Source organism: Symsagittifera roscoffensis, chromosome 5 (genome assembly GCF_963678635.1).
Source record: "Symsagittifera roscoffensis chromosome 5, txSymRosc1.1, whole genome shotgun sequence".
In the NCBI taxonomy this organism is placed as follows: domain Eukaryota; kingdom Metazoa; phylum Xenacoelomorpha; order Acoela; family Convolutidae; genus Symsagittifera; species Symsagittifera roscoffensis.
The window spans coordinates 61595506-61617044 of NC_087066.1; the positions used below are offsets into that span (position 1 = coordinate 61595506).

Genomic DNA, 21539 nt, shown 5'->3' on the forward strand with positions numbered 1-21539 from the left:
AACAAAATGCTATTGTGAAAACAACTAACCAAAATCATAATTAAAACACTGAACTAATAAAAATTTTATAAAATTTAAATTATACTTTGCAGTATATAGATCAGCATACAACAACAAAGACGAACATCCAAAGACAAAATGACCCCACTACACTTGAAAAAGAATGGCCAAACACAACCAATATGCCGTCCACAATCACAACTCAAAGGATTTACAGTACGACTTGACTTCGCAGAAAAGGACTTCATTGAACTAGACCAATGACCACCTCGATGTTCAAGTATACGTACAGATCCGAGTTACAAGGCATCCCCTCCATGCACAATCTCCGCGCCATTCCCAGACGAGGTCGAACACAAAACAAGTTCTCTACATAAAACAGAAAAACCCGTCATAGCAAGCCATTCTGAAATCAGATTGATTTCATTGGGAAACACCGTCGTTGTCACAAGAAGACACAACGATTGATGTCCCTAACTCCAGCGTCCTGGAACTTCTCTAAAAGAGAAACCGGACAAGAGTACGATGTTCGCCAAATACCAACGTCCATCATCCATCCTTTGAATTGCAGAAAGATAATTCTAAAAAACTCTGTAAAACCCGGATGGGTGGAACCTGATCTAAACTATATTTTATGATTGGAAAAATTAGATATTTTACCACTGTAAAGTATTTAATATTAACCAATTATGATCCATCTAACTAACAACCCACTTATTTGTAAGTGCTGAAATTACTTGTAACTTCAGCACCAGAGAGATTTGAATTTAAATTAGAAATTAGTTGCCTCCCCAAGAGAACTTCAGCAGCCGCAACAAACCAGTATACCCTAGATCTATTGAGCCTAGCAGAGACTAGTTAAACACCCTGAGACTAGAAAGTATAAGAGTAAGATTAGGATCGGTATTAGACTAAGAAGTTGCACGAATCTATCCGGCCGAAAATAAGATAGCGTGACGAGCAGACGGTGTACCCTATCCGAAATTACTCTATGAGTTAACCACATCGGTCCTAACTCAACAAGAAGCAAATGTAGGAAATAAATAAATATTGAATCGAAATTCTGACTGGTAAGTATAGTGCTTGTCCTTTTTTAGACCGGTGTGAAATAAAGGTTGTCTTTTTTTGACCGCACTTCAGACCTTGCCATATGACACTAAAGTATACACACTGATCGAAAAAGACGTTTTTTTTTCAGTTATACGGCCTAAAATTATTAAACTGTTTATTGACCTTCTTCTGTCTGCATTGAACTCCTAAATAAACTTTAGCCGGCATGAATTTCAACCAATCAGCCTCGAGCAAGTTTTCAAAATAGCAAAATGATCCGTTTTTGTGACCTATAACGGAAAAGACCCAAAAATTGTTTTGTGAGGAAATAAACAATCTATTTCAAATAGCACCCGCGAGGGTAATATGACCAAAATAACCGGTTCAAAAGTATAAAGCATTTGTTTTTTATGCCAGGTAAAGAATTTTTCAGACTGGAACTTTTTTATTTTGTTCTTGTCAATTGTCCTTACTCTAGGGCAACAAATTTTAACATCAAGATTTGCTAAAATATTAGCAGATTCGTCAACAAATGATTCGTTTTTGAATTGACTTTGTTTTTAATGATTGTCTTAATGAATCCAGAAAAAACTGCCGTATTACCAAATACCAAATTTACCAAAAAATACCAATTACCACATAATGTTCAAAAGTTCATGATTGGAATAGAACAATGGCATAATATAAAGCTCCCCTGGGCGTTATTAGTACCAAAACAACAGCAATAAAATTTTGCCTCATATTTTCTTTCCAATAAATTTGTTGTGGCTAACTATATATCACACTAGAGGAAAAAAACAAAAAAAAACCGTGCTGATATAAAATTTCTTGACAAGCAATAAAAAAGTTGGAAGTTTTCAACGCGTTTTTTTTGTGAATTGTAGTTTTCCAAGACTAACAAATTATGAAATCAAAAGTTGCCAAACTTTCTACAGACCCGTGTTGACCAAAAATGCTTTCCATACAATTTCGTTCAAAACCATACGTACAAAAAATTGTAGGAAAACTCTACAATAAGTATTTTTTTCATATAAGAAAATAATATGACAATCTTTTTTCCATAAATCAAAAATTTATTGTTTATCGAGTTTGCTCAATATTTTTGTGTTTTGCCCGAAAGAATAAATACTTAATGATTTTTTAGCACAAAAACCTCAACTAGTTGAAAAGAAATCTCACATATATTAGCATTTGAGCAAACAAAATCTGCAAAATAACGGTTTGTGCATTCTAAGATTGATTCGAACTAATTTTGTTTTCTAAGAGTTTTTTTGCTCATTTTTGTCGACCTTTTTTATGCAAAATGCAAAACAACTGTTTGCGCATTCTAAGATTGTTTTGAACTAATTTTGTATTCTAAGAGTGTACCAGTATAGAAGCACACTCTTAGAAAACAAAATAAGTTCAAATCAATTTTAGAATGCGCAAACAGATAAGATTGTCGATGCGTATTTTTAGTTGTTTGTGAGAATTCATTTTTTATTACTAAATCTGGCCGTTTCACTATGTTAAAAATAACAAATGTTTGATTTGAAAGCAATGCTATTAATTCTTCGGGGATTCTTGGAAGTTTGGAGCAAATCAGCAGTCATGCAAATCAGCAGTGGTTTCATTTAAAACTCTCAAAAAAGAAAAATTCGTCAGTTAGCAGATAAATGAGTTGTAGTTTATCACATAGTTCTTCATCTTTCCGATACATCTGATAATATTTGATATTAACTTATTTCACGGACGATTTAACAATATGAAATTAAAATTAATCATTCTTACTTTGTTAATTACATTGCTTACTCATAATGCAAGGATTGTACTTGGCTCTGACGAAAAAGTAAGTAAAATCATGGGGACGCTTCTCTCTCAATGATTCGAACCCCTCAACGCCCAAGTGGTCCCCATTTGTTTATGTTTGAGACTTAAAATTTTAGCTGACCGAAACTTTCGCCTCTACCCAAAGAAAAACAAAAATCCATTGCTTACTCATAATGCAAGGATTCTACTTGGTTCTGACGAAAAAATAATTAGAAATGAAAGCGTGAGGCACGGGATCAAAATTCTGAGGGAAAAATAGCAGCATAATGATTTCAGTTAAATTTTAAGTTCATTTACATCTGGTTCTCCTAAGATTGATTTGAACTAATTTTGTTTTCTAAGAGTGTACTAGTATAATAGCACACTCTTAGAAAACAAAATAGGTTCAAATCAATCTTAGAATGCGCAAACAGATAGGGTTGTCATTGCGTATTTTTAGTTGTTTGTGAGAATTCATTTTTTATCAATAAATCTGGCGGTTTCACTAGGTTAAAATTGACAAATGTTTGATTTGAAAGCAATGCTAATTGTTCTTCGGGGATTCTTGGAAGTTTGGAGCAAATCAGCAACCTTTCTGACACACCTGATGATGTTTGATATCAACTTATTTCACGGAAGATTCAGCAATATGAAATTAAAATTAATCATTCTTACTATATTAATTACATTGCATACTAATAATGCAAGGATTGTACTTGGCTCTGACGAAAAAGTAAGTAAAATCATGGGTGACATGAGCGGCTTATAAAGGGGGGTTGCGGAGGCTTCTCTTTCAATGATTCGAACCCCTCATCGCTCAAGTGGTCCCCATTTGTTTCTGTTTAATTTTCGGCTGATCGACCCGAAAGTTTTTCTAAAGGCGCCCTGGACACCAGTATATACACATTATGATGGGGAGGGGGCATCTCATTTGGTCTGTTTGAAATTACTAATCATAGGCTAAACGAGGGGCGGATTTAGGGAGATGAGCGGAGTTCTTCCTCAAAGAGATTTGACCCCTGACCACCAAACCGATCTCATCGAAAACTATTTTAAACGACCTCAATTTTTGGAGGTCAACCTTAGAAAATTTTCTAGAGGGTTCTTTGACGCCAATATTTATTAAGTTCCAAGAGGAGGTGAGCCAAAATACCAAATTTTGACCTTTTTTTTGGAAATATGTCGATGCGAAAAATTACTCACGTAGGTTTTTATCGTGTTTTTGGAGAGCACGGGAAATCGATTTAGTGGATCTAAAAAATTCGAGTTTTTACAAAAAAAATTGTTTGAAACTTTCGCCTCTACCCGAAAAAAATCAACGTTTCGTAAATCCAACTCTAGTCCAAATACAACCTAGTAAAGAGAAAAATCAGGGAGGAGAAGCTCAACCTTCAGGTTTAGTTTGCTGATTAAAATAAACCGAACAAAACGAATTAAACAGGGAAAAAACGCTTTTTTGTAAAATTGGGAAAATTGGGTTGATTTTAGATAAAACATAAAACAAGAAGAGATGAAAATGAGCCTAAAATTTCACTGAAATCATTATGCTGCAATTTTTCTCCCAAAGTTTTGAGCCCATACTTCACGCCTTCATTTCTAATTGTTTTTTTTTGATCTTTTCGTTTAATTAAAGGTTAAAGTACTGGGCCAAAGGTTAAGCATACTTTATGAAAGTGAGCTTTGTTTGAGGTCTCAAGAAAACTGTGGAAGGATTAATCTCGAAAAGTGTGCAACTGCGTATTGAAATAATTTGGATAAAATACTAGCAAAGAATATAGAAAACAATTGACAATTTTTGTCGATCTTAAAGAAAAACTTTTTGTTTCTAAAGTTTGAAAAAAATTGATGCAAAAAAAAACAATTTTATTATTTCTGGTGAAAATCTCGCCAATTTTATTATCACCCGCATCCAAGTTTAGGCGTAAGTAATCGATTTTAACGGATTATTATGATGATTTTTGGTCAATTATAATTGATTATAATTACCAAAATTAGGTGTTCAAAGGATTTATAATTGGTTATAATCGTGGTATCTTCCAAGAGATTATAATCTCTTATAATCGATTCTAATTGATTATAGTTCTTACAAAAACCCTTAAAATCAATTATAATCGGTTATAATTGAATACAATCTCTCAGTTTGCCAAAAGTTTGTACATTCAAAACTATATTCGAAATATATCTTATGGGTTATTATTTTTGTGTCAATAAGAAAATCTCTAAAAGAGAGACCTCTTGAACACTTTGGATCATCTGTACACAAATTTTTACCACGAAACAAAAGTTTGGAAAGGTGGAAAGGTTCCCGCGGTAAATAAAAAATAAATCTTCCGAATCAAACGTGAAACTTATTTGATTTGCTGATTTTTTGGTGTTTAAAAAGGCCTAAATTATGCATCACAAAACAACTCTAATGGGGAGGAAATGAAAAAAAAACTTATAAATTTGAATTAATTGGAAAACTTAAAAGAAATTCTTTATTTTCATAGAAACTAGCGTCTACAAAAAGCATAAAATATAAGCAGTTTAGATGCAACTTCGAAGACAAAATGGACAAACAAAGGTGATTACAATCAATTATAATCATTACAATCAAATACAATTTTGGATTTTTGTGCAAAATTAAAGATTTAGAAATTTGAATAAAAATAATGGATTATAATCAATTACAATCGATTATAATTAACTATAATTTGATTTTAAAAAGAGAGATTATAATCGATTATTAATTGATTAAAGTCGATTTTTTCTCAATTTTAGTAAGACTGGTACTAAAATAGTAATATAAGCGATTATTAAAACTTGAAACCGGATGCGGGCATGACTTTTTGTCTACCCGAGTCGAGATTTTTCACCTAATTTGAAGCAAGATTTGAGCGGTTTGAGCGGTTTTTGAACGGTTTATCTAAAAAAACCGCTCAAAAACCGCGCAAGATTTGAACGGTTTTGAGCGGTTTATCTAAAAAAACCGCTCAAAAACCGCGCAAGATTTGAGCGGTTTTTGAGCGGTTTATCTAGAAAAACCGCTCAAAAACCGTTCAAATCTTGCGCGGTTTTTGTCAAATCTTGCGCCGCCTCCGCCTTGGTAGCGAGGAATGATTTCTTGGTAGCGCCGTCTCCGCGATGGTCTGGAAAGTCGCACCGTATCCACCTCAGTCGCGAGGAATATAATCTAGGTCGCGCCGTCTGCACCTCCGTCTGGTAAGTCGCGCCGTCTCCGCCTTGGTCTGAAAAGTTGCGCCGTCTCCACCCTGGTCTGGAAAGTCGCACCGTATCCACCTCAATTGCGAGGAACATAATCTTGGTTTCCACCTCGGTCTGAAAAGTCGCGCCGTCTCCGCATTGGTCTGAAAAGTCGCCCGTCCCCGCATCGGTCTGAAAAATTGCGCCGTCTCCTCGTTGGTCTGAAAAGTCGCGCTGCCTCCGCATTGGTCTGAAAAGTCGCCCGTCCCCGCATTGGTCTGGAAAGTTGCACCTTATCCACCTCAGTCGCGAGGAATAAAATATTGGTCGCGCCGTCTCCACCTCGGTCTGGAAAGTCGCACCGTCTCCGTATTGGTCTGGAAAATTGAGCCGTCTCCGCCTTAGTCTGAAAAGTTGCACCAAATCCACCTCAGTCGCGAGGAAAACAATCTTGGTCGCGCCGTCTCCACCTTGGTCTGGAAAGTCGCGCCGTATCCACCTCAGTCGCGAGGAATACAATTTTGGTCGCGCCGTCTCCACTTCGGTCTGGAAAGTCGCGCTGTATCCACCTCAGTCGCGAGGAATATAATCTTGGTCGCGCCGTCTCCACCTCGGTCTGGAAAGTCTCACTGTATCCACCTCAGTCGCGAGGAACTTAATTCTGATCGCGCCCTCTCCACTTCGGTCTGGAAAGTAGCGCCGTCTCCACCTCGGTCGCGAAATCCCTGAAAAACCTGAGGGCGCACCGTTTCCTGAGTCGCACCGTATCCAACAGGGTCGAGAAATCTCTGAAAAACTTTCTTTAAGTTGCGCCGTCTCCATGTTGGTCTGGAAAGTCGCGCCGTCTCCATCTTGTTCTGGAAAGTCTGGAAATAGCTAGGTTAGGTCACGCCGGTCACGCCATTTCCTGACTCGCAGGGTCGCGCCATATCCGCCTAGGTCGCGAAAGTCGCGCCTTAGTTTTTCGGTCGCGAAAGTCTGGAAATGGCAACTCTTGGTCGCAAGAGTCTGGACATACCAAATATGAGTCGCGATGTTTTGGTCGCGCCACCTCTGCTTCGGCGCGATAGTCGCAATAAATCATCATGGTAGCAAAAGTCTGGAAATGCCATGTTTTGGTCGCCAAAGCCTGGACATGCCTAATTTTGGTCTGGAAAGTCTGGAAATGCCAAAGATTTGTCGCGAAAGTATGGACATGAGTTTAGGACCTCGACCCGGGAAGACCGCTCAAAAACCGCTCAAAAACCGCTCAAATCTTGCTTGAAAAACCGTTCAAAAATCACCGCAAGAAATGAGCGGTTTTTGAGCGGTTTTTTAAGCAAGATTTGAGCGGTTTGAGCGGTTTTTCCAAAAAAACCGCCCAAACCGCTCAAACCGCTCAAATCTTGCTGGAAAACCGCTCAAACCGCTCAAATCTTGAGCGGTTTTTGAGCGGGATCTCGACCCGGGTAATTTTAGCCCAAATTGAAAACACGTGTTCAGTAGTCCCAGTTTTCTTTAATTTTATCTCGACAATCAAAATCAGCACTGTATTTGATTGACTTGTTTGCATTCAGGTCAGCAAACCGTCCTACGCGGCTTTTAAAATACGCGAGAATTGATATTTTGGACAAGGTGACTTTCGTAACAAAGGATAAGGCTATTTCTTATTTGGTAAGTTCGATCGGTAATTACGTGAACTTATTTGGTAAGTTCAATCGGTGATCTCGCATAGTTAGTATTTCTACAGATATGGCTTTTTGTATGCATCGGTGTGACTTTTTGAAGAGAAGAATTTTATTTTTTATTTATTATTTCTGTTGATTTCATTTTTTAAAACCTAAGTAAATTAATATGGTTTTAGGTATTTGATTAAAAGACAACAAATTTACGCTGTTTCAAATAAAATCATCTACATTTTACTTAAAAACACAGAAAATTTGCCGATCAATGTTCTTCAACCCAGTTTGATCAACTTCTGAGGTTTTTTAATTTTTAATTTCACCAGTTATGATGCGCGTTGTTGAAGTATTAATACTTCAACAACGCGCGTCAAAACTGGTGAAATTAAAAGAACTCAGAAGTTGATCAAACTGGGTTGAAGAACGTTGATCGGCATAAGTTTTGTGTTTTTAAGTAAAATGTAGATGATTTTATTTGAAACAGTGTAAATATGTTGTCATACTGAATTTGTTTTTTTTTAAACTTCAGGTTCAAATGAACTAATAGAGTGAAATCCATGCGACCAAAGTTCACTCGAATAATTATTGGAGTGAACTTTGGTCGCATGGATTTCACTCTATTTTTTCATTGAACCTGAAGTAAAAAAAAAACGGATCAATTGAGCAATCTCCCCCCATTCTAGCTTGGGGGGGGGGGGTGCTCAATAGGTACTTGAGACATGTTTATAACCACTTGAAATTAGTCTGGATGATATGATCTCATAAAACAGATTCTCCAACGAATATTAAACGCCAAAATTTACTATATCAAAGCTCAAAAAATACAATCAGAGTGATAAATGAGTTTATACCGATGTGGTTAACTCACGCTCGTCACGCTATCTTATTTTCGGCCGGATAGATTCGTGCAACTTCTTAGTCTAATACCGATCCTAATCTTACTCTTATATCTACTAGTCTCAGGGTGTTTAACTAGTCTCTGCTAGGCTCAATAGATCTAGAGAATACTGGCTTATTGCAACTGCTGAAGTTCTCTCGGAGAGGCAACTAGTTTCTAAGTTAAAATCAAATCTCTCTGGTGCTGAAATTACAAGTAATTTCAGCACTTCCAAATAAGTGGGTTGTTAGTTAGATTGATTATGATTGGTTAATAATAAATATTTTACAGTGGTAAAATATCCAATTTATCCAATTATAAAATGTAGTTTAGATCAGGTTCCATCCATCCGGGGTTTACAGATTTTTTTAGAACTATCTTTCTGCAATTTGAAGGATGGATGATAAACGTTGGTATTTGGCGAACATCATTTTCTTGTCCGGTTCCTCTTGGAGAAGAACGTTCCAGGACGCTGGAATTATGGACAGGAAATTGTTACGTCGTCTTTCGACAACGACCGTGATCCCCAATGAAATCAATCCGATTTCAAAATGGTTTGCTATAACAGGTTTTTCTGTATTATGAGCTTGTTTTGTGTGCAACCTCGTCTGGGAATGGCGTGAAGATCGTGTGTGGAAGGGATGCCTTGCAACTCGGATCTGTACGTATACTTGAACATCGAGGTGGTCATTGGTCTAGTTCAATGAAGTCCTTTTCTGCGAAGTCAAGTCGTACTCTAAATCCTTTGAGTTGTGATTGTGGACGGCATGTCGGTTGTGCTTAGCCATTCTTTTGTTCGAGTGTAATGGGATCATCTAGTCTTTGGATGTTCGTCTTTGTTGTTGTGTATTGATCTATATACTGCAAAGTATGATTTACATTTTATAAAATTATGTTAATTCAATTTTTTAATTATGATTTTAGTTAGTCGTTTTCACAAAAGCGTTTTGTTTTATTTTGGTTATTTTGAAGAGTTACTCACCCTTGAGTACCTCTTATTAAATATAGGAGTGTGGTCACAAAGCGTGGATGTAGCGCGGTGGGTAAGGCCGGCTATAGAGCATGCTCAGGACGTGCTCTCTGGTGGGTTAGGCCAGGAGTGGGAGTATGATTTCATGCTGTTTCTTTGAGAGGTCCTGTTATGTGATAACGTTTTATGTTGGGTTTATGTTGGTCTTTCTTATGTTACTTTGGTTGTGTCCTTTTTTCAAAAATCAAATTGTTTTTGGTATGGGTTTGTCTTGCGACTTTTTTTGTGTTTTATTATTTCCTTCTTAGACTTTATAATAGTCTTCAAAAGAATAAATTATCCAGTTTTAAACTGGGTTAATCCGGTCTGGGTACCATTGGTTTTCTTTTCTTAGTCATGCTGTTATTTTATAATTTGTGGTGTTTAGTAAGCTGCGTTGGTTAGTTTGGCTTAGTATATTATTCCTTTCCAACCGGGTTAAAGGAAAGTTTGAAACTTGTTATCGTGTGTTAGAGTTGTTGAGTGTGAAAGCTTGAAACTTAAAATCATTATTTAAACAATTGTTCATTCGCGAGCTGTGCGAGTTTGGATAGAATTCTTGTGCGAGTGAATGAAAAAATTTGAAGGGGTTAGTACTGCTTTCTCATTTTATCAATTTATTGCATAGAATTTGAATTTTATTGCGTTTGGGGGAAATTTAAAAGTATAAATTTTCATCGTAATTAAGTTTACTGCTTCATGGGGAAATAATTTATAGATAAAATTACTACATTTGGTATGAATTTTATTACATTATTTAGTGCAAGAAATTAACGAATTTTAAGAGAATTTAACAAGTTTGTATTTTTATTTTTCTTTTCTGTTTTGTAGATGATCGTGGTGTGAAGACTAAAAATATAAATGAAACATTGATAGAAAATGGTTAGTACTAATTTAAATTTTTTTCAAATTATACTTGCCTTAATCTTCTGGGAACAAGCCGTGGGGGAAGATGTCGTGAATCATATCTGATGTTGTTAGTAACTTTGCTAGTATGCGAATGATATTTTAGTTTGTAGCAGTGGCCAAAGCAATTGAAGTGCTTTAATGGTTTTTAGTTCATCGGTGCCTACTGCAAACTCGTAAGGTGTGTTTTGAAGGAGGTTATATATTTTATGATTATATTTAGAATTGTGAATGAATTCTAATATTGGTATTTCTATAGGTTGGATAAATTCGTGTGGGATAAGGAAGGGTCTGGATTCTTCAGCATTAAAGGTCTTCGTGATGGGACAAAATATATACATTTGTGTTATTGGGTCATAATTGCGGAGGATGCCGTGGAGGTTAGTATCTTTGATGCAATAGGTGAAGTTTAGAAAAAATGGCGAAGTGTACTTTGAATTAAGAAACTGAAAACGATGGTGTGGTTGTCTTGATGGAGTATGTAGATCAAAATGATTTTGTATGAAGCGATAGTCTGTATATGTGTGGGTTTGTTTAGTGCGTAACATAATATGGGAAAAGTGCAAATCGCGTTCCTGTGGTGAAAGAAAGTGAAAGGTTAGTGAAAATAACTGAAATTTGTCATAGAAGCTTTCGTACGTTTGAATATCAGCTAGTGATTCTGAAAGGATGTGATCATTCTTTCTATCAAAAATATTAATGTGAATACGTATGATGTTTTGATGAAAAATTATTCTGTTAGTTGCGGGTTTGCGAAGCGGTCTTCATCTAAAAATTGGTCTTGAATAGGTCGGATGATATTATGGTCGTAATATTCTATTGTAAATTCGTTAGCTCGGGGTGCAGTAAAAGTTTTTAGTAACTTTTTATATCCTACTTAAGTAAATTGTCGAGGTGTTAGTGTTGTAGTGAGTCTATATAACATGTCTTTGTTCTTTTCTATGCTGTCATGAGTATTGGTTAGTGGTAGGCAAAGGGGGTTAGTAAAATGATAATAAGATGTCCAATAAAGTGTTGGCATTAAAACATGTTCATCTACAAAATTGCGTGTGTCATTAGTATCGTTGGGTGTGTTTAATGTATATTTTGGAAAATTGTGGTAAGGTGATTGCAAGAAAGTTTTTCGTGTTTGTATGTTGCGGGTGATTAATATACTCGCAAGCTGTTCCGGGTTTGGACGGGAATGGGTGATTCGGGAATTTTCGTTTAAAAGTGCGATAAGCTCGGTGAAGGCTACTAGGTGTTTCGGTGGATGTGGATGATTGTGTGAATGATGCAGTGTAAGCTGAGGAGGGTGTAGGAGTAGGTGGATTTGAGGATGTTATTGTGGATGATAGTTGATGTATTGTGAGTGTGTTAGGGTGTATTAACTGTTGTTGTAGGGTAATAAAATTATCAAGTTCCTGGGAAATTTGGGGGGTTTCTGGGGAATTATTATATGATCTGTCGGAATGAAGTGGAGAATAGGTTGGGGTCACTTGCGAAGCATAAGAAGGAGTGGAAACGGATGGGAGTGGATGATTTGATGGGATTGGTTGAAAAGGGGGTTTTGAAAAAACTGAGGAGTTGGTCTGAGTATAATTTGATGGAGATGGTTCGGAGTCTGCAAATTCGTCAGGGGTTTCTACATCAGGGTTATCAAATTGTGAGATAGAGTATAAAACCGAAATATCTAAAACCGAGTTCGTATCAGAATTTGTGCTTGATGATATATTAATAATCGGAAAACCGGGTGGTGGGAAAGCAAAAAGTGGATTTATGGGGATTTGAGTTTGGAGGTTGGCTATGTGGGAATTTGAGCGATGGAGGGATCCAAGTTGTCGGCTCATCGTGGGCTAAAAATTTGATTATTTTGAGACTGAAAAGTGGTGGGGTGTGAGGTTGTTCTATAATTTGTTCGTATGTATTATCAATTTGTGGATGATGTGTTGTTATATGTTGGATGGGCTTTGTGTTATATATTTGGTCTAGAATTTGGATTATTTGTAATTGCTAGGTTTCGAAAATTACGTGGAACTAATGATAATGAATGGTTTTGTGGTAGGGGTGGCAACTGTGGTGCGGTAGGTGTTATCTCTATATTATTGTGTTCTTTGTCGTAAGTGTTTTGTCTTGTGGATATTTTCGTGTTATATTCTTTCATTCGTGCATTAGAAGTATTTTGTTTATTGATGATGAAAAAATTCCAAAAAATCTTGCAAACAGTATACGTGCTACACTTGCTTGTCTGTTTACTTGTGTGTGTATAGCGCATGAGTTATAGATTCCTTTTAAGAGTGAAAAAAGAAATCCTATAAAATTAAACATGGCGTATAAGATAGTTAATTTTTCTAAGATGTAATAGGGCCCTCCTAGAAAAGCTAGAATTTCGTTCTTTATGGTGACAAAACTGAAAATGTTTATACCTGAAATATCTTGTGGTCTGTATTTTTCATCGTTTAAATATATGTAGTCTTTAATGTCTTTAAAATATCCGCTATGATCTTGTGTATAAATATCTGCAAATCCTGCGGTTTCGTCAAGTTTTCTTATATTCTGGTCAATTGACTGTCTTTGTATTGTGTCCATTTGTGTTAAAAATTCTTGAAATTGTTGTGATGTTGGATATCTGATTTAGAATATATTCCATTTGATTGTAAATCAATATTTGGATTACGAGCAATAGCTCTGATGCTTTCGGGTGAAATTTTTTGAGTGATTGCATTAACGTAGGGTATGGTGTAAGGAGATATTATTTATCTTCATCAGGATTCAATTGTACTACAATGTGGCTATTTTCTGATCCACATGGGACTGCGGTATCCCAAAAATATGTTCGTCTTGAAAGTGTATCGACAAAACGTACTTTATTTTTATAGATTATAGGGATTCTTTTATAGCAACGTTTGTCTTCAAAAACATATAGTGGTGATACTTTTTTGGTACAAGTATAAAACCATAAAATATTTCCTTCGTAGTCTAGAAAATTCGATCTATTTCCTGATAATAAGTATCCTGCGTAGGGTATTTTTAGTACTGCTAGAAGCGAGTGATTGTAGGATTTGTGTTCTTTCCAATTCACATAATTGGCGAAGTGTTTCTAATTCGGAGAGTGACATTTCTTGAAAAGTTCGACTGATTGTGTAGTCTAACTTCATATCTAACTAGATATCGTAATGAATAATACCGAAATAGGTGTTATTCATTAGTGATAGTTCTTGTAAACGTGTGCTTTTACTGTCAGGTGGCTTTAGTTTTCCACCAGGTTGACCTGTGCTTTTTTGAAAGTTAACTGGAATGTATGATGTTCCTTCATTTATAGGGTGACTTGTGGCATAAGGGTCAAATTTTATTTTTCCAGTGGTCATGTCGAAACCTTTTTCGTATTCGACAAGTATTTCAGAGTATTGCGTCTTATACAAATGATTTCTGTATTTGCATGCAATTTCTGTTTCTTGATATATTTGGAAACGTGTTAATTTATTTTCTATATCATGAATATTTTTGAAATCAGTGCTTTGTTTACGAGACGGGTTCACTTGTTAGTATGGGATTGATTCAATAAAATTTTTTTCATGAAATTTTATCATTCGAGCGTGTATTTTTGCTACTTGGAATGTTGTGCATGTATCTTCGGGAAACCAAACAATTGTTACTTGTGTTCGTGTCGTAGGGTCACATAACCTTGATTATTTTTGCAAGGTAATCTAATTCCTTGATAGATAATTGTGTTATCAGATAAATCTCGTGTGAGTTGTACTTTTTCGAGTTGTATTTTCCAATCGAAAAACATTATTTTTTGATATCGTTTATTTTTTGTGCCTGCTTTGCAGTTTGAGGGGTCATTTACTCCAATGTTTGCTATCCAGTGTTTATCGTGTATGTCGTAGTTAATCTTCCGTGTGCGCCGTTTTTTGGATACTTTTCGTCTAGTTTTATATGTCCTTGATATCTTTCAAGTTGTGCTTGGTGTACAGAATCGGCAAAGACTTGGAAATTTACTATTTTCCTGTCTGTGTTTCTTTTCCTTGTGATGTTTAGTCTGAGTAGTTTGTTTTTACAATCATCGGGATTTAGATGTAAAAGTCGTTCTATTTCACTTTGATAGAATGATTCCTGATCAAATGGTTCTTATTTCCATTGGAAACTTGTGAACAGTGTACTTTCTTTTCGGGAAATGTTGCTGTAAATTTAAATCCTGTGAATGTTGTTGCTCGGGCTTTTGAATACAATGTTGCTATTATATTTATAGTTTCTAAAGCTTGTGGTTCTGTTTCGCATTGTGATGTTGATTTATTGCATATTTGTGTAGTGTTTTTTGCTCGTTTTCTTCACAATCGTATTGTGTTACTAATAAATCCTGGGGTCCTGTGCGAGGAGAAGAATTTGTGTTTTGGTCGGAAAATATTTAAAAAAAGATGTGTTGAAATGTTAATATTTTTAGAATATACATGTGTATGATATTCCTGAGTATGGGTTATAAAATGTGATGTAACCAATTGTGTTTTTTGGTATATCTATCGTATTTATATATTACTTCAGTTGTTATAAATGGTGGTGGTAGCAATTGAGCTGTTATATTTGGTGGATTTATTGGGTAGGGATGTTGAACAATATTGTTAAGTTTGATCGTGATTTCGAATTTCATTTGGAGACTATTTTGTTGAAGTATTTGAATATTGTGTTCACGAATATCTTCGTGGATATCTTGTCTATATTGTAGTCTGTTGAGTGCCCAACTGTGGAGTCGGTTACTATCTTGATGTTGTCCAAATAATGGCGAGGGTGCTATGAATGTATTCCAGTCTAGTCGTAAAGGGATATTTGTTGATGATTGTTCTCGATATCTAGCGTCGAGGTTATTTGGGAAATTTAAAGGGAAAAGCGTCGTTGAAATTTGACTTAATGATGGTGTTTACGGTAGTGATAATGTTTCTGGTAGTGATGATAGTGTTTTATCCGTAGAAATATCTATTGGATCGTTCACTAAGTTTGGTTCACCTTGTGTATATGAGTGTGTTGCCCAATATGGTAGTCGTGCTGTGGGGTTGGGGGGGGGGTTAAAGGGATTTTCACGTATTTGTTCAGATGTTGGTGTTGAATCTAAGTAATCTGAGGGTATATTTGAGGTGCTCTGTTGTGAAAGTAATGTGGGAGTTTCTGGCAATGAACTACTTGAAATTTCTGGAGTAGTTGGTGTTGGTGATTGGGGTATATCAAAATGAACTCTAGGGGTTTGAAAATTTCTGTTTCGTCGTGGATGTATAATTTGTCTATTTATTTTGACTGTATTTTGGTTTTGACTAATGTTTCTTATTCTACTTAATTCTTGTGGTAATGTGGGGTACAAGTTATATGTTGGTTCACTTAGAGGTGCCTGTCGCTGAACTGGTTCTAATGGTTCGGATAAGCGAGCGTGTAGTTCCTCAAAAGAGTATGGATTATCTTGGAAAGAAATTCGTGTGGATGTTTGAGGGTTTTGGGTAGTTGTGGGTATTGCTGGGTTTTTTTGGGATGATGTCGGTGAAGACTGATTTTGTGATTGTTGCTTAGCAATTTTTGAAAGTGTTCTGATTGATTTTTTCTAATGGGAAGATTTATGTTTTTTGTAGTATTCTTCAATGAAAAGAATTAAAAGGATTCTTGCTAAGGCGAATGTGACTATTGCCTTTTTTACACATTTGCACATTGTCAGTATTAGGGATGATAAAAATATGATGAAAATTACAAATAGTTAAAAAATATCTGTTCTACTAAAAATTGTTCGTATCATTTAAATAGACTTTGGATTATCGTACCTGTGAATATGATCAATGATTTGGAAAAGTTGGAGATATATTTTAAATGGGGAGTAGAAAATTAAAAAAATGTTGCAAAAAAGTATTAAAATGATTATAAAAGCTTCAAAGGTATCAAATAGAGATATGAACAAAAGTTTGAATAGTATGAAAAAGTTTATTAAAAGATTTAAGATTGAATTTTTTAAGATATTGACTGATCGGGAGAAGAGCATTTAAGAAATGATTTTTTTGTCGAATATTTTTTGTTGTTTGAGGCGAGATTCAAGTGTGGTCGAGTTATTTATTGATTTTTGACAAATGGGTTGAGTTTTGTGAAAAGTTGTTGGGGGCTAATTTTATGGTGTTTGGGAGGTCTTCTTTGCTTCACTTTTATTTCTCGGGTGATCTGGCGTATTTTTGAAATTTTTTTACTTTAGGCCAAATGAATATGGTCGTTTTTTACTTTAAACTAATTTGCCATTTTTGGTTGGAGGGTTTTTGAGGTCTGAGTTGGGAAAATATTGTTGATCTTTGCGTTATTAGATAGGGGAGGGTTGTAATATTATGCTGGTATTTATTTTAGTTGTCAAGTTTTAGCGGGTTGCTTATTTTTGACCTGGAGGTTATAAAGTTATAGTTATAGATATGCCTGGAGTTTAATATCTTTCGGTTAATAGGTTGGTGTTAGAGATATAGAAGGTGACGGATTTAAGTGAATCCTATTGGCTGAATCTGAACTAGAATTTTTGCGTGTATGTCAGCATGTTATTTTGAAAAATGAAAGATCAAAATGATCCAGAGGTGCAAAAATTATTAATTTTTAAAATTAAAGTTGTTTTTGAAATTCAACTTTCTTTAGTATTTTAGATTGTGGAATGAATGTGTTGTAGTATTTACGTGGTTGATTTCTAAGTCGTGATGATTCTCTATGTTTTGATTTTTCTACTTGTTCTTGTGGTAAATTTTGTTCAATCATTTTTCTGTTTTTTCTTTCTTTTTGAGGTATTTTTGGGTCTGATATTTTTTGATTGTTTTTGGCTTTGGTATGTTTTTGATTTTGATTTTCATGATGAACGTTGTCTTGTTTATCTAATTCTTTTTCTGTATGTGGATGATTTTGAATAACTTTTAAACCTGTAACAGAATATAAATGAGTTATATCGCGTAGTGCGTACTCTTTTGGGTAGTAAGACAATAGATTGTTACGATGTTGAACAATTTCTTTTTTATTTAAATCTGTGAGTTTATACGTTACGTCAGTGGGTTTGGCAATTATTTGGTATGGTCCTTTTCGAAGGGGTTCTAATTTTTTAGTGATTCGTTTTTGCGTATTAAAGTTAGGTTTCAAGACAAATGTTCTAATTTTTAAATCTCTGGCTGGTGTAAAGCGTGAATTAATTTGGTCGTTTATGTTTTGCCTTTGTAACAATTTCTTTGTTACTTTTTGGTAAATTTCATTGTGTTTTTTATCTCTATTCAAAATCGATTCGGTTTGTGTGCCGGAGGCTAATTTAAGAATTTGTGGGTGATGAAAATGATCTTTATCATGAGTGTGTAAAGGTAGGTTATAACAAATTGAGTCTTTATTTGGTTGGCAATAACCTTGTGCATTTTAATGGGAATTTGCTGTAAACATAATTGGTTTACGTGGCTTTTGATTAAAAACCATTTCGTATGGTGACATTCCTAAAGTTGTCGTGATTTGTGAATTGTATGCTAAGTGAAATAATTTTATATCTGCTGACCATTCTGTGTATTTTGTATCATTTCCATTTATGATACATCGGAGATATTCTTGTAGTAAACAGTTCACACCATCGACTAAACCGTTTTCCCAAGGTGCATGAGATGTACGTGGTTTATGTTTGATGTTATGTAAGTGGCATAGTGTGATGATTTCATTATTTATGAATTCTGTACCGTTATCTGTAACTAAGATTTCGGGTAATCCGAATTTAGCTATCCAATGTTCATAAAGCGTCGTGTAAGCATGATAAGCATTACAATGTGGTACTGGGTTGAGTGTTACATAATGTGTAAATGCGTCAACAATGACCATAATGTAGGAGTTTCCTTCAGAAGATGGTGAAATTGGTCCTTTTGTGTCTAATGAAATACGATAGTTGAAATATAAACTTTGTCCTTTAAAAACTTGTTTTTGTGCTATTTGTTTTTGATTTGGATAAGGTTTGTTTAATTGACATATTATACAATCATTGCATAATAATTTTATCCAAATTGGTGCATTTGGGAAATAAAAATTTTGTGTAAATTTTGAGTATGTTTTCTCTGATCCGGAGTGTCTTTTAGTATTTTGTGTATGTGAGATGTTAAAAGTTAATAATATCATACTTAAAGGAAAACAGGGAAATTTTGAATCATTTAATTGATATTCTAAAAAATCTGTATTTTCATTATTTGTTGTGTTATTAAATTTTCGGAAATATCGGAGGAGTGTTTTATTTCCTAAAATTGTTGTATCTGCTTTTACGGGCTTAGTTTTGTATTTGTGCCATAAGTTTAGTTGTCTAATTACTGGGTCGAGATTTTGCTTTTTTTTAAAAATTCAAGTGTAATTTTATCTGTTGGGGGGGGAAAAATATTGTCAATTTCTAGTTTTGATAGGGGAATTGTGTCAATTGGGTCATGGAGGTCAAAACTTGATTTATTGTGTATTTTGAATCATTTGTTTGCGGTCCTGATAATTTTATTTTATCGGTTAAATTTTCTTTTTCGATTAATGGAAAAAGGTCTTTTTTATGCGAAGGTTGTTTTATTTTTTTTTGTTGAGTGTTATTTTTTATCCATTGTGTGTATGGAATTGGTTTAAAAGTTGATGTGCCTAGTAAATCAACTTCATAGTGATTATTCTGGCAATCTAAGTAGAGTGGAAAATGCTGTAGATTATTTATTTGTGATTGATCAATGTCAGTTGTTACTGCATATTTGCATTCTAGTCGGGGTGATGTTTCATCTTTTGCAAGATAAAAATTAATATTTTGTGGTATTTCAACTGTAGTTTTTCTTGTGACTAATTCAGGTGGCGTATTTCGACTTAATGTATCTGATAACGCAAGGTTTTTTCCTGCTGTCCAAACTATGCGTAGGTTTGGAAATTTCATTAGAATTAGTTGAAATCTATAAACTCTATGATTTGGATTTGACTTTTGTGTAAAGAGAAATATAATTGGTTTGTGATCTGTGATTAGAAGTGTTGGGTGTTTTGATCCAAGTATCAGAAATTCATATTCTGTAAGTGTATAAATTATAGCTGTACATTCTCTCATTAGAGTCGAGAGACGTAGCTCTGCTTGAGTGAATAACCGTGAATTTGCTGATATAAAGTTCATTTTATTTGTTCCACTATGTGTTTGTAGCAATGCTGCGCCGATGCCAAAATTTGTAGCATCGCACATTGCATAGAAGGGTTGATTTGGATCTGGAATTGTATTTGAAATTTGTTCAGTTAAAAGTTTTTTAATTTCTTCAAATCGTGTTTGATGTTCAGTGGTCCATTCAAAATTATTTTGTTTTCTGAGGATATTATAGAAGGGTTTTAAGTATAATTGCATTTTGTAAACATATTTACTTAAGAAATTTAACATTCCAAGGAATTCTTGGATTTTCTATTTATTTGTAGGTGGCTGAAGTTTTTGAATAGCTTCAATGCGTGATTTTAATGGAGTGATAGTTTCTCGTTCTATATTATGTCCTAAAAATTTAACGCGTGTTAGAAAGAAGTGTGATTTATCGGGAGCTGCCTTCAGATTTTTGTTTTGAAGTATTTTATGATACTGTTCTAAAACTGTAAACATTTTTTCTTTAGTTTGTGATTGCATAAAAACATCATCTAAGTATGTGATTGCATTTTTCTTGAGAATTAGTGGTCTAAAAATTTTACTCATAAAGGCTGAAAAAGCTGCTGGTCCTATGGGTATTCCATAGAATAAGCGATTGAATTCATATTGTTTATTTCCAACTCAAATTATGTTAAACGTCGTAATTGTTCATCTAGTGGCATTTGATTATAAGCACTATTCATATCTGCGGTTGTGTAAAATTGACCATTTATCTTTGATAAGATAACTTGTATGGGTTCAATAGACCAATTGCATTTTGATTCGTCAGTTAGTGAATTGAGATATCTAGCGTCTAAAACTATTTTTAGTGATTCACCTTTTGCTAGAATGATAACAGGGTTGATAAAAGTGTTACCTTTTGGTTGTTCTTCCTTATTTACTGGTGAGATAATTTCGTATTGTTCTAAAATGTCAAGTAATCTGTTTACCTTGTCATGTAAGTGAATCGGTACTTTACTGGCTCTTTGTTTTTTGAAAACTGCGTCGGGTTTTAACGGGAGGTGTAGTGATGAACTAATTTTTCCAACGTCAAATTTTGATGTTGCGTAGACTGTTGAATATTTTAACAGTTGTTTTGCTAATTTATCAAATTCAATTTGTGTAATTTGTGAATGTTCAAAGTTAAACATTGTTAAAAATTTTTGTTGTTCTTTTGTGTAATTTGTTATATTGAATGTTGGTTTAAAATATGGTGTTTTTGTGAAGTAATCTGTGTTTCTTTTTTCATTACTTATTATATTATTTATGTATAATTCTTCGTCAAGAATTGTTGATTGGCAAATATCTAAAAATTGGACTATATTATTATTGCGGTAGGCTACTTCATTTATAGGTGAAATTGTAGCATTCGTTTCACAATATCCTAAAAGTCCTAAGGGTAATGTTACTTGATATGGTGTATTATTATACACGTGTAATGAAATGATGTGGGAATTCGTGTTCTTCGAATATTTTATGGATGAGATCGTAATTTTCGAAAATTTGTGAATAGGTTTAAATTCGAAATCTGACATAAAAAGTTGTTGTTTATTTTGACTTTTATTATATTGGTGAACTTGTTTTATTGAAAAACTATATATATTTCCTGATAGTGGTTTCAGGTGTTTCCGTTGTTGATTGTAAATGGGGTAAAATTTTGAGAGGAATGGTGGTTATTTGTTTAATCTTTGAAAGAATGTTAGGGCTGTATTTTTTGTTTTTGTGTACTTACCTTTGATATGTATTTTACTATTTAAGATATTGATTGTTGGTATATATTTAGATATAAATGGTATGCCAATGATATTGTGTTTAATATCAGTAATATGAAATATTTGTTTGAACGGTTTGCCTAAAATTTTGTTTTGTTCCATTGTTCTCGTGGGTAGAAGAAATAATTGGATTTTTCCATAATTTACTAATGTTGATCCTTGTGCTGTTGCTAATTTACTAGAGGTTTCAAGAGGT

General features: G+C 34.5%; 1 protein-coding gene across 8 annotated transcripts in view; it reads left to right on the plus strand.

Annotated features, from left to right (window-relative positions):
- The window catches only part of LOC134845600 (neuronal acetylcholine receptor subunit beta-3-like), an 83443-nt gene that overhangs the window by 18231 nt on the left and 43673 nt on the right, over positions 1-21539 (plus strand). For 4 of the 8 annotated variants that reach the window (XM_063862573.1, XM_063862575.1, XM_063862574.1 and 1 more), the window contains exon 2: positions 2588-2878. In XM_063862573.1, coding sequence (XP_063718643.1) covers positions 2795-2878 — 84 coding nt within the window. In that variant the 5' untranslated portion in view covers positions 2588-2794. Of the gene's footprint in view, positions 1-993; positions 1441-2508; positions 2879-3483; positions 3572-21539 lie in introns of those variants that run through there. The other 4 variants (XM_063862571.1, XM_063862572.1, XM_063862576.1 and 1 more) reach the window with 3 other exon arrangements.